General features: G+C 46.3%; 1 protein-coding gene across 1 annotated transcript; it reads left to right on the forward strand.

Annotated features, from left to right (window-relative positions):
- The first annotated feature begins 7,773 nt into the window (after positions 1–7,773).
- Positions 7,774–13,786, forward strand: KCTD12 (potassium channel tetramerization domain containing 12). Its single transcript, XM_068929514.1, has one exon. It carries the CDS (start codon positions 12,711–12,713, stop codon positions 13,707–13,709), a length of 999 nt encoding a protein of 332 aa, XP_068785615.1. The 5' UTR covers positions 7,774–12,710; the 3' UTR covers positions 13,710–13,786.
- The last annotated feature ends 554 nt before the right edge of the window (positions 13,787–14,340 follow it).

Here is a 14,340-nt window from a genome sequence, read left to right on the forward strand (position 1 = left end):
ACTGAGCTATTAAACGTATTTCATGAAACGGCTTATTTAAGCTGTGATACTGCAGTGCCTTAAAAACTGGGACCAGAGGCAGCACTGCCACCTACTGCTCCCGATAGCTTGGGTCTCACTCTCGCCAGAGGAACTACAACTCGGGTCTCCTCACAAACTGAAAGAGTAAATAAAAACTGTGTCCTTTGCAAAACATCAGGGAATAAAAGCAGTCATCTTTACTCTTCCTTCACAGTTTCAAAAAGAAAACAAGCCATCTTGCCACCTCTGTTTTGCAGGTTAGTCACACGTTTGGATGCTGTTATCTTTGGCTAGTTCAATGGGCAGAGCTTTGTGAGGGATTTACTGAAACTGTTAGGCAATTAGCATCTCACCAGAATATGGCTTTATACTAATAATATTGTCCGTAGAGAAAGGTATGATGGACAGTTGTCAAAAAGAGAGATAAAGGGAAGAATAACAGAGAAGAAAATCAAGATCAAAATCATATTAAACACATGACCCGGGACTGAGAGTGCATATATTCATATTTTTTCAACATCACCTGTCCTATACGGCTAAAATTATTAGCTTAAATCTTAAAAATCTTGTCCCTGAAAGACCCTGCCAGAAATGTGCCCAAAGGGTTACTATTTTAAGGTCATAATGGGAACTATCACGGCATTTGTAATGCTAAAGCAGTACGTTACTGGCACAAACTAATAACTACTGCTAAAAAGCTTTTTGGAAACGGGGCATCAATGTTTGTGGCTAGCAAGAGACAGTTCACTGAGATTAACTCAGTCACAAGAGACATGACTGGTGAAGGGCAATTCTAAGAGATCACTAAAGAAGCCATAGCGGGGTTTTAAGAGCTAGATCTGGCGACCTTGGAGCTCCAGATGAGACTTTATTATGAATTCATTAGAATTTAAGTAGTTATACAGGTTGCCAGAAACTGCGAAAAGGGGTGATGATTTTGTATTATAACAATAAATAAGTAAATTTTGAAGGAAAGTCCCTGTACTGTTTGGGAAATTTGCACTTCCACATCTACCCTAGGAAATGCTTAGACAAAAAGAAAGAAACGTATATGGAAAGACACGCATACAATGCATTCAGTGAGCAACTAGTCATGCATGCTGGGTGACATCCTGGCTGAAACCACAGGGGACTTTCCCATTGAGTTCAGAGAGGCCGGGATTTCAACTTCTACCTTTACATTTACACGTGGAGTTCTGCAGGAAAGATTTGCTTTCTGGCTTTTGAGAGAAAAAGTATTTGTGCTAGATTCTAAATAAAACTGCTTTCCACGTTAAAAAAACCATTTGGCACGGCGCGGTACTACAACAACCTGTTCATACTTTGTTTTCTGATGCTTTGAATCAGGAACATCCTTGCTCATCCAGTCAAGCTGCCTGATGCTACTCTACCTGAGGTATACTAACACTGCTTTGTACGCCCATTCTTTGCCCCATTAGAGTCCTCATTCATAAATCATTTAAACACATAAACCTGATGACTCTTGCCCTGCTACTGCCCTTAGTCATTTTGTCTATGCCTGGAAACTCTCTAGGATGCCAGAGCAAAGCTGACTGAGACAAATGCCTGGCAATACATTTCTTTTTTTCCTTCAGTGCAAATACAAACAGGCTGTCCTGCAGTTCCAGCAAAAATGGAGCAGAGGAGATATATTTCCACAGCCAGACACTGTTCTCAGCTGTGAGATACATAGCAACTAACAGCATTACCTCCTGGATAGCCAGATCCCTGATATTTTCCAGCTGAGACAAATCTGACTGTCTCCTAATTTGGATGCATCAGGCCAAGAAGTTTGCCAGGCAAAGCAGTTTTCTAAAGAAAATTACTATGAATCTTACCATAAATTACTGCATTAAGTTCCCAGTCTAGCTCAAACATATGACAGAAAAAAAAAAAAAAAAGAAAATATCTAACTGTAAGGTGAAGTAGTAGGTTACTATGAAATTCACACTTAACTGAAAGGTACAGTAGAAGTCAAAAGAAAATTATACCGGATAAATTACTATGTATTTGTTTATTCATACAGTGTTAGCAGACAAATTATACCCAGACTTCATGTGCACTTATAAGTATGTTGTTCCCCCTCTCTTCAATGTGGCGGCTTGAAAGAGCGCATACATACCTAATGTCTAACCTAATGTTGAGGTTACGATATTGGGGCTTTAGGGATAGGGATTAATGAATTGAGTTTGCTATGCTTTTCTGTGCAGCAATTTTCCAGAAGAACTATGGATTTATGATTTACATAATAACAAGGGTTGAGATACTCAAAGCTAAGGAAAAGATTTAACTACACAACTCCAATTAATATAAGTGGCAATTGTGTGGCTAAGACCCGTAGCTAGCTTTGCGTTTTCAACCAAGAATCTTTACGTTGTCATAAAGCTTCTCACAGAACCTAATATTTGTGCCCCAGGTAAGTGGAATATGATACAGAACGGGAAATGTTACAATCCTACAAGAAAATTCAACATGAAATACAGAACAGGTGAATGGAAAAAAATTGGTGTTAACTCAAGGTGGCGTGATCTGTAGGGTTTAAATGCTCAATAAACTCACTGAGAATACCCAGATGAGATTAGTAAGCCAAAATTTTGCTCCACAAAGAAAGCACAATATCAACAAAAGAGAGTTTTGGGCAGTGGATAGAATAAAAGATTTTATGCAAAAGAATCAATTCTGTTAAGCAGCAAAATATTAGTCACACATTTACAATCAGGTGTTCAGTGCCAATAACGTGTATCGATGAGATTCTCCTGAGGTTTCCCAAATTGTATATCAAACATCTGCATCACTGGAACGCAACCAGCACACATATGAGGAACTCTCATCGGTAACACAGTTATTACTATCTTCACTCCGGCTGATGGAAAAAGCACCAGCACTACAAAAGCAACAAGGTATTACATTGGTAAAAGTAAGCAGAACATGCCCTCATAGCCCATCTACTGTTGTCAAAAGACAGGAATCCAAACACTACCTTTTTGTAACAGAAGTCACAGAATCACAGAATGGTCAAGGTTGGAAGGGGCCTCTGGAGATCATCTAGTCCAACCCCTCTGCTCAAGCAGTGTCATCTAGAGCGTATTGCACAGGATCGCATCCAGGCAGGTTTTGAATATCTCCAGGGAAAGAGATTTCACAACCTCTCTGGGCAACCTGTTCCAAGTCAGAGACTGAGAAGGTTAAGAGAGGTCATGGGGGTAGATTACTGATGAATCTTTTGCTCTTCAAAGCCACTCCACTATCAAAGAGGTCTGAATAACCACATTTATTTTCTATACACAATATTAAAACCTGGCTATGTAACTATTTTGCTCCTCTAAAACACTGAAAATATGCACTTGAGGGCTCATAAAACATAGAAAGAATTGCCACCCATTCCCTATATATTTATTTTGCTTTTTCCTGGCTATAAATTTCATTTCTGCCCTTCTCCTCCTCCTCCTTAATAAGTCTTACGCTTGGCAACTTCACTTTTTTTTTTTCCCGGATGGTCGGTCACAGACAGAGTCTTGACTTACAAAAGTGATCTTTTCTATTCCAGAAGCCTTTTTATCACTCTGACTGCAGGCTTTATGCTTATCATCTGCCTCTCAGATAAGCTTCTCTTTCACCATCCTATAATCTCACCCTATTTCTATGTGATTTAACCTCCCAGAGATGAATATTTTTTTGCTTGTTTTATTCGAAGGGATTTTATAGGCACTTTGTATCCATTCTGACACAATCTAGATTTGTGGCACATGGTTAAAAAATACAAATACAACATTCCATTTTTTGAAGTTGTCAGTTTGGCAAAATGCACGCATATACAATGCACGTTAAAAATTAAAAGGTGAAAATAAACTAATAAATCCTTTTCCATTGGATATAACACTTTGCAGGCTAACCTAACTGTATGGAACATACTTCTGTAATAGTCTTGTTGCAGATATAAGAAAATAATTTATGTATTTAATTACCTGAGCCCCCAAATTCATATTCATAAGCCAAAGCAATCTTTATTTTGTCAACAGCTTGCAGGCATACAAAGAGAGGAGAGCTTTTTAAAAATCTAATTCCCATATTCTTGAGGGCTTAAAGAGTCTGCAGACTGCTGGAATTAAGTGGCTGTGATTTGTTGGTAAATTCAGATGTTTGCTTCATTAAAACTTCATTAAACCTAAACAGTTTTACTCTTCATTCTATATATTCATGAAATGTCCTGACCAGTCTCTCAGACATTTATTCTGTTCATATAATGTTACTTTGTAGTAATAATGTATTATTTATGCTTACATACAGGACTCATATTTCCATATGTTGTACATAGATGGTATCTTAAGGGAAATCCCTACAAAGGAGAGTGATAATTCCCCCATATAAGCACTTGCAACAGGAAAGCGCATTCAGAATTTTTTCGACATAGTAATTTAATCCTGTTTTGGCCTCTCCAGCTAAGGAGCAAAATATGTGCAGTAAACACTTCTACGGAGGGAGACAGTCTTATGAATCTCACCTACAAATGAACTGTACCAACTCACAGTAAGTTTCTTTACAGCTAAGGAACAGCTGCTTTTCATTACTTCGTGCAATAACATCTCATTAGCACGGTACATCCGTAAGTTGCGGAACCATCAACTATGCCTGATAAAGTCGATTCCATTTTTCTTCTGAGTTTGGCTTGAAGAAACAGAGCTCAGTCCAAGCAGAAAATCAAGTTGGGTTATACGGTGGCTAATGGGTAAGAGAAGTTCTGGAAACACTGCTGAAGATGAGGGATGGCACTTCAAGAATTAAATGTTCTGGCAAATTAAACTTTGGTGTTAGCAAAGGCGGACTTCTACTACTTCACTCACTAGGCAGAGATTGTCAGCGATTAGGCAGCAAATCATTTCCCCTGTCAAGTAAGGGAAAAGAAACGTATTATATCTGTTAGTTTACCTGCCAGGTGAGGGAGGATATCAGCAAACTGAAGTTCTAGCATCTCATTCTGGCATGGGTTGCACAGCTAAGACATGCTGCCTACAGGAGCTAAGAGTATTTAATTACAGCCTTCACTCACAGATGTCCCCACTGGCACGGACCCCAGTGATACCCATGAGTGACACATACTTTGGCAAGGTCCTGACAGAATGGATGTTTCCCAGGAGGTCTGGAACAGCTAGAAGCTTATGGAGCTGCATACCATATAGGAGGCCTGCACTCTGAGGCCAAAGAGGCAGAAAAAAGCTTGGGTAGCTTAACAATAAAGGCGCTCTCTTTTTTTGTGCATACAAATCCTGTTTTCCATCTTCTAGGTGAGAGCACTGAGTCTCTACAGAGTTACTTCATTTCAGTCTCTGTCAGAGGAGACGAAATTTGGTGAGTGGAGCCCAGTACTTAAACTGCGGAGCCCAGTAAAAAGCTGGAACTACCTCCGCCATATTCAAAACATCCTTCAGGACTGATACCCTGTGAGGACACGAGCAAGCAGGGAACTGAGAGACACTATGTAAGCTTTGTTAAGCTGTTCATTCCCTGCCAGTTTATCCTCCAAGGTTAGTTTAGACCAGCTGTGAAACAAGCAAAGTTGCCTAAGTTCAGTTCTGCCATGGAGGATACAACCTTAAGTCTCCATAGGGGGAAAAAACAAAACAAAACCAGTACAAACAAGCCTCTCCTAGGCAGTACTGTCAAAACACATTTGCCAGCTTTTTAAACTAGAGTGCCTGCTGCAGGCTTTCTGCAGGCTTTCAGCTAAGCATTAAAGGCCTTTTTCCCCGCTATACTTTTACGGCTGTTGTAAGGATCCCTGGTAAGGATCCCAATATTTCTCCTATTAAACACAACAGGAACTCTACAATGAATTCAATACAAAATGATACAAAGAGAATAAAGCAGATCATTTCATTTTTGAGTATGTCAAAATGAATTATTCAATTTCATTTGCTCATTTTAATCTAAGTTAAAGAGTTAACATTGATTAAGCACCTGCTTACACTGGTACATGGTGGCAGGAAGAAAAAGCAAATGAAGTAGCCGTTGTTCACGGCTAATATACGACACGGCTAAATATGATGGAGAATTACCATCATCATTATTAGCAGTTAAATGTGAGGATTCAAAAGTAAATAAACAGAAAATCAGGCACTGCTAAGTATATGCTTTGGGTTCTTTACACCTACAAAACCATTAGCTATTATGCCTTTGAAGAATGACTTTGCTGAGAAGAATTATATCAATACACTTTGAATTCCTTTATTCAACCACATTTTCTTTACTAATTCTGATACAAAACCTGCGAGGTTCTAAAACGTCATGAAAAAGTATTTTCTCTTGCATAAAGTTCTTGCTTAGGCATGATACCACATTTCATTTCTCCGAAAAACAGACTCAAGGCTAATTCTTAATTCACCCCTCTGCAAACCAGCGCTCAATGTTCCTATGTTCTGATTCTAGCTCCCTTCCAGGATTTGACTCCTGGCTTTGGACCTCTTCCAATCTTGTTTAAGCTTGGTTCCTGGCTTCAGTTCCTACCTTGTGGCTTTCAGGGCTGGGAAGGACTGCCGATATACTGGTCTCTCACACTTATTTATTGTAATGACAGGTATTGGAACTCAGAAGATCAAAAAAGGGCTTTTTTTGGTACCAAAACCTATTCTGAAGCCTGACAGAGCTATAAGGAGGAAGGCTGTTAATAAGCGGGAGTAGAGGTTGTTTGATATCCTAATTAGCTCTGTTAAAAGATAGATAATGTGTTGCATTTTCCCTATTAGAAGAAACTTTTGCTGACTCATCAGACTGCCAAATTCTAGGACGCTGCATAGTGCTGCTCGTGCACCTTGACGGTTAATGTAGAAGATCAATGAAACTTCCACACATGTTTGGAAAGGTCTGATTGTCTTTCTGTCACTACTGAAGCCAGGTCAGAATGCTGCTTGTTCATAGATAGGAAAACTGCCAAGGGAAGATTTGAAGACGTGAATGAAACATTTCGCAGAGACGTGGAAGATGAATTTCTGAAAGCCAAAGCTCACAAACAGAACACTAATTTCAAACTACTCCATAGGGGGAATATCAAGGCAGAAAAGTATCGCATACTGTGCACGTAAAATGTTGCACCACTGCATACTACAAAATGACATAGAGATCCTTTTTCGTTATCTGACAGGGCCGTAACTTCCTGATAATTAACCAAAACAGGGAAACAGGAAATCAAGCATCCCATTTGCCTAGGTATCACCTGAAAATAAATTGTTAGGGGTACGTCCATATTCGGCAAGAGGGCATAGCCTCATGTCTTGTGTCCTCTAAATTCAGTGATGCTCAAGATTTGTGTGGAAGGTGCGCCCTTTAACACTTCTCCTTGCTGAGACAGAAACAACCTGCATGCCTTCAAGACATTGAGAGGGTACCTTTTGTCTCTCAGGTTTTGTAAAGGTGTTTGAAGGAAATTAATACAGCTCTGAACTACATCAGTTGCTTACTTGCTCTGTATAGATGAAGGATGTGGAATACAGTCTACGGCTGTCAGTCCTTGCCCCTTTCTCCTTCCCCAAACCCTGCAGAGCACTACCCTCACAAAGTTCTTCAGAGCAATAATACCTCTATCTTCTACTAGAAGGAGCAAAGTGCTCGAGCACTTGACGACCCCCTGAGGTCCCTTCCAACCTAAATTATTCTATGATTCTTCAGTATTGTCCATGTTTGAACATACATATTTTCCTAACAGCTGGACTTCCAGGAACATGCAGCTCCAGTTAAACATATGCAAACACACGGGCACAATATCATCTTTATTAACTGATATATCGGATACAGTTTCATAGATAACATTCTTTACAATTCACAAGAAATATGCAGATCTGTGAATATGCCTATGCAGCTAGATAAAGCATAGGAGACTGAGTTTGCACAGAGCACTCTAGTTTGTGGGAGCAGGGTTTTTCTATCTTTGTGTGGAATAACGCACAACTCAGGTTTTGGACCACTCCACTTGGTACCACTTGAGTATAATGCAGAGCCTGATAGTTGCACCCGAGCAATGATTCCGAAAGAGATGTTTCACCTAATAGCCATCCATTGACTACTATCAAAGTCAAACCTACAGAAATGCACACATTTTAGAGAGCATATAAGCCCCAAAAACGTAAAGAGTGCCCAATTCAGACACTAAACTCTGCTCTGGGACTAACCATATTCTTTTCCTTGAACCGTCTAAGCAGGACTGTGAAGCTTAAACGAGCATAGCTGAGCTTCCAGTTCAGTATAAATCACTCACTCCTTTTGTTGCATTTTATGCAGGAAGCTAAATATTTTACTGAACTCAATATTAAACACTGGAACAATTCAATCATATTTAATTAGACCTTTCTAATCAAAGTAGTAGCATTTCACTCAATATAGACTTAAAGAAGATAACAATACATGCTAAAGTCCACTTTAGTTCTGAACAGGGGTCAAATGTGATCTTGCTTTGTCAAGTTTCTCAGGAAGAGGCTGAATATAGTAATATAATAGTTTGCAGCTTTTTTCGTGACAAAAAGTTATGTTTTTCTCTTTATTACACATCTCGGCTCATGCGAGGAATATTTTGGAACTCTACGTTTACTAATTGCAATGTAAGTTTACTCCCGCTAGGTGTTACCCTTCCTCTACAGTTTGTGAATCTGTTTGATGAAAGAAACTGTCCTGTGTGAACAAATTTGGACCTGATTATCACCACGGGTTCACTACCTGAAATGCAAAATGCAGGCTTGTTCTTCATCCTAGGCTAGTGTTAGTGGGAAATAAGATGGAAACATCCTTCTCAATGTTCAAACAATAAATGCAACTCCCCCCCTCTAGAAAACAAATAATCTAAATACTTGTCAAAATAAAAAAAAAAAAAGTTGCTGGGTCCGGTCAAATTAAGATGGCATGCATTCAGCACACATAGCCAATCCTGCTAGGTAGCTAACAGCAAACACTAAAATATGTGTCTGTCTTATATGAAGTAGCTATTACTCAGAAAAGGCATGTTACTAGACAGAGAAATTCAACTACATGTTTATTGTCATAAAGCCTTGCCTGTCCATTTGACCACACTTAACTCCCTTTACGGGGGATGCATGCCTAACAACGCATTCTGTGGCATTCTTGAATGTTACATGTACTAATATTTCACTGTCTCCCACACAAAATGAGAATAGAACACTGAGATTACGATTGTTAGGCAACCCGTTGACAGGTAAATAAAAAATAGTTGATATATTTATCCATGTTAATATCCTCAGAAAAAAAACCAACTCTCCTCACTGAAGAAAACTGTAGCCGTATAAAAAAAGAAGAGATAGGAAATGGAGAAAAAAGTGGCTGAATATTTGGTGAAGAGGGGAAAACGCTGTTAAAGAAATAGGTTACAATAAGCACAGCCAAAGCATTCCTACCTGCATAAAGCAGCAGCGCAATGCCAGAGAAGCTAATTCTTCTGAAGAGAGGTCACTACAAAACAGTACTAAAAGTACTAGATATTTCAGTGCTGGGCATGTTTTTAAGTCCGCAAAAGGATAGCTGTCTCACAGACAAACACTGCAAGTTGGGTCTTTGCCCAGGACTGTTGAACAGGCTGCATGAACAGCACCTTCCTGTGAGAAGGCTCCTCGCTCCCTTTTTGATGCGGAGGCAGGGGGCAGCTTGCACTTCGGGGCACAGGACATTGCAGTGGGATAAATCAGTTTGTGCCCCTAAAGGAAGACTCGTGGGGCAGTGGCCCAAGTAAGGTGTTTGTTACAGCTGTGCACCTCCCCTCAACGCACATGGTTTTGGACACGCTATGGTGCTGCAGAGGAGCATGGCAGGTCCATCTCATTTGGCCTCCCACCAGATGACAGGCAATCAGAGGTAAACCTGTGGCGAACTGACATTTGAAGGAGCAGGATAACTTACTCGTTTGTTTGTGAAACTTCTGAAAATATGAATTTAAAGATCCATTATGCTCAAGTCGTACTAAAATAAGAAATAGATTACTGCTGTGTTTTTCTTAACCTACATTGATGCTCACTTGGTAACAGAGAAATGAGGTTTTACTAACAGGTGAATTAAACACCCTTTTTTTAAAATATGAAGATTTTTAAGACTTGCCTGCTGGTACATATAAAATCTTTCATTACAAACTCTGCTATGAATACTTGACCTCACTAGCATTATACGATCTCATCTTCTGGGTGCACAGTTTAATCACAGTGCGCTTAACAGAGAGCCCACATTAGGGAAGCTGAGTTTAAAATATGAATCTGTGGGAGGCTCTTGAGGTGGCTTCTTCTAAGTATGGTCGGGAGTGGGGTGAGGTGGGGGGGAGATGCTAGATTAAGGAACGGAGAGGCAAAAGAAACTCCATGAAGCTGTTAATCGGGAAACCACAATGTGAAAAGTCCCTGTGCCTTGAGTTTTGGACAGTTGAGCCTAAAATAGTGCAAGGAAACAAATCAAAGATTCCCTATACGTTAGCAGATAAGTCATATTAATTTCTCCTTTTCTATAATGGCAAGCTGATTATATAGTTACATGGTTATGTGATCATATGGCAAATAATATTAATTTCCATTTCTTTGCTTTCTTCCTGATTTTCCAAAGCTAGCGTAACCTTCCTCCTAGACCTCTCAAAAAAGAGAGAGAAACAATTTGCTTGTTACAAAATGCCCACAAACTATCACAGTAACCTAGTTTGCCATTTTGCTCCCACGAAAATACGTGACAGCCAGAGTCTGGCAGCTTGCTTTTCCACATGAAAAGTAATGTTCCACATCTTTTTCTGAACTCTGCTACCTTACTTTTAATCTTGTTCAGATTACAACTCCTGTAACTTCGAGTATCCAGTTCCCTAAACCCACCGTGACTCCTCAGAGCGCAACACCTCCCTGTCAGCTGTCTCTTGCCACAGTTGTCTTCTTGTCATCCATTCCCTTTTCAAAACTTTTCTCAATTCCCTCTCTTCTTCCTCTTGGGCAAACTTTGATCTTCCTTTCTGAGAACGAACTTGTTTTTCCTTCCTTCCCTCTTCTGCTCTGCTCCCCCCCATCTTTCACCTCCTACTTCATGGACAAATGTATTAGGGTACTTGCAGCAGGGTGTCTCACAGAGAAGGGGCAGTGCCTGTTGCCTTACTACTCCTCAGACCTCACTGTCTTTTCAGCTGTTTTCTCAAGGAAGAAAGGATGCGTGAACGCCCAGAGGAGCGCAGATGAGTACACCAAAGCAGCAGCTCTCTGCTGCCTGCAAAGACACACAGAAACCTAGATGAAATTCAAGCAAAAGCCTGAAACATAATTGAAGTGGCTTCTGCCAATGTCTTTTAAATAGACACTTATGTTTCACGCAGATCCTGATGTACCTAGCTCATCTAAATTACATCGGAACTGTAAGGGCATCTGTCCACACACTCACTGCCAGGCGCGTGGGCTCTCACGACAAAGTCCTGCTCGACCGCAGCCAGAAAGGACTCCATCCATTCCGGCGTCTCCCACGCCGCCAGCGCCTTCCCCTGGCCTGCCTGGGCCAAGCCCCAGCACCAGGGCAGCGGCAGTGACTCCCAGCCGCGGAGGCGGCTCCTGGCCCCAGCCAGCCCAACAGGGCGCGTCGCGGCTCCTACGGCCACTGCCGCTGCACTGCCGCCTCCAAGTTTCTCCCCAGGGGAGCAGATCGGCAGATGCTTTCACAGCCTTCCTGAAGCTGCTGAAAAACTGCAATTTGACAGTGAGTGATCGTGACAGCAGCAATCGTGACAGCGAGTCTTGCAATCCCAGGGAAGGCAGGGAAACGCAATGCCCCAGGTGAGGCAGCTGAAAAGCCAGCACCAGCATGGCATGCATGACACGCTTGGTTTTCTCTGTGAAGGAGACAGGAAGGAGAGGACGTGGTTACCTCGCTGGGGTCCCAGGTTTGGACAAACTTTTGAAAGAGTGGCACAGGCACAGCCCAGCTCCCTCGCCAGAACACGGGTCTCTCGCTGCTTTCACGGTTCTGCATTTCGGAGGCCAAGCAATGAAAGCAGCAAGGCCGGGGTGCTGACACCCACCGTGCGGGAGTAATGGAGATGATTCCTTGCCCACGAAAGACGAGACGTTTCAAGGAAGCCAGACAGCGAGCCAAAGCCCGGGGGCGGTGGGGGCAGCCGGGCACTCCCACCGCCCCTGCCGAGCTCGCCTCTGCCAAACAAGCTTTTTCTCGGCACCGGCCGCGCACGGCCGCGCTGCCGGAGCGGCCCCGGGGCCCGAGGCGGAGCGAGGTGGCGGCGCAGCGGGCTGGGAGCGGGCAGCGGGAGCCCCGCCGCGTCCGCTGCAGACGGGGCCCGGCAGGACGGGGAGGGGGGGGAGACCCTGCGTCAGTGCAAACCCGTCCCCTTCCCCTCCCCGTGCGAGCGCGGATGGCTGCGCTCGGCTCTGCCTCCCGCCGGCCTCCCACGCCTCCCGCGAGGTGCGGCCGCGCTACATAAACACGGCCCCGCCGCCGCCGCCGGGGCTCTCCTCTCGCAGCCCGACGGAGCAACCTCGCCCGCAGGAGGCGGCGAGCGGGCAGCTGGGCGCAGCGGCCGGACGGGGCGGGAGGCTCCGGCGGGTAGCGGCGGAGAGCAGCGCGCTCCCCCGCGGCCGGCGGCACCTGCCGGAGCCGAGGAGGCAGGAGGAGGAGGAGGAGGAAGGGCAGCAGCGGCGGCAGCGGCTCCCCGCCGGCGGCGGGCTCTCCTCGGCATGGCCCTGGCGGACAGCGCCCGCGGGCTGCCCAACGGCGGCGGCGTCTCGCCGGCGGCGGCGGGCAGCGGGGTGGCAGGCAGCGGGGCGGCGGCGGGGCCGGGGCCGGGCGGCTGGTCGGCCTTCCCGGAGATCGTGGAGCTGAACGTGGGCGGGCAGGTGTACGTGACGCGGCGCTGCACCGTGGTGTCGGTGCGCGACTCGCTGCTCTGGCGCATGTTCTCGCAGCAGCAACCCAGCGAGCTGCCCCGGGACAGCAAAGGCCGCTTCTTCCTCGACCGCGACGGCTTCCTCTTCCGCTACATCCTGGACTACCTGCGGGACCTGCAGCTGGTGCTGCCCGAGCACTTCCCCGAGCGCAGCCGCCTCCAGCGGGAGGCCGAGTACTTCCAGCTGCCCGACCTGGCGCGCCGCCTGGCGCAGGCACGGGCCGCCGCCGCCGCCCGCCCCGCCGCCCTGCACCGCGACGGCTCGCTGTGCGCCGACGAGCCGCCGCCGCTCGGCTACCTGGAGGCCGAGCCGCCCGAGGGCGGCGGCAGCGCCGCGTCCGCGCCGTCGCCCACCGCCAGCCGCAGCCCCTCCGGCGGCCCGCTGCTGACGCCCTCGCAGTCCCTGGACGGCGCGGGCGGGCGGCGCTCGGGCTACATCACCATCGGCTACCGCGGCTCTTACACCATCGGGCGGGAGGCGCAGGCCGACGCCAAGTTCCGGCGGGTGGCGCGCATCACCGTCTGCGGCAAGACGGCGCTGGCCAAGGAGGTCTTCGGCGAGACGCTGAACGAGAGCCGCGACCCCGACCGCCCCCCCGAGCGCTACACCGCCCGCTACTACCTCAAGTTCAACTTCCTCGAGCAGGCCTTCGACCGCCTCTCCGAGGCCGGCTTCCGCATGGCCGCCTGCTCCTCCACCGGCACCTGCGCCTTCGGCCCCGAGCAGGGCGGCCCCGCCGACGACAAGATCTGGACCAGCTACACCGAGTACGTCTTCTGCCGGGACTGAAGCCGCGCCGCCGCCAAGATGGCGCCGCCGCCGCCGCCAAGATGGCGCCGCCGCCGCTCCACGCGCCCTGGCCCTGCCCGCGCACGCGGAGGGCGGCGGCGGCGCGCGCTCTCCTCGCGCGCGGGCCGCGGCCGCCGGCCCTGCCCCCGCCCGCACGCGCCCCCTTCCTTCCCCCACCCCCTTCCCCGCCGGCGGCAGGCCGCCATGTCGCGGTGCGGCCGCCATGTCGTGTCGCGTCGCGTCGCGGCCGCCGTCCCCTTTCACGGGCCTTCCAGGTAGCTGTTGTAGGTGGTGGGGAGAGGGAGCGCGGGTGGAAAACTACCCCTCCAGAAGGGCAGCGTGCCTGGGGCTTGCCCCTGCCCGAGGTCTCGCCGCGCACCGACGCGGAGGGATCGCTCCGCCACCGCGGGGAGTTTTAAAAGTTGTTTCTTAGCGGCTGAGTAACTTTTTTTTCCAGTTGCTTTTCGGCATCTTCCGTTGGAGATGGTAGGGCAGAGGGCTTTCTCTTCTCATCCTCGTGCTCTTGAGATTTTCCCTCTTGGACTGGTTTGTACTTGTCCATTTTACCTCCCTTCCCCCCTCCCCAATGCCTATCTGTGAAAGAATCTCACTCCAGCTCATATTTCCTCCC

The sequence above is a fragment of the Struthio camelus genome, chromosome 1 (genome assembly GCF_040807025.1).
Source record: "Struthio camelus isolate bStrCam1 chromosome 1, bStrCam1.hap1, whole genome shotgun sequence".
NCBI classification, from domain to species: domain Eukaryota; kingdom Metazoa; phylum Chordata; class Aves; order Struthioniformes; family Struthionidae; genus Struthio; species Struthio camelus.

What these genes read in the sequence shown, in the direction of transcription:
- KCTD12 (XM_068929514.1), top strand. Translation starts at nt 12,711, where the DNA reads ATGGCCCTGGCGGACAGCGCCCGCGGGCTGCCCAACGGCGGCGGCGTC.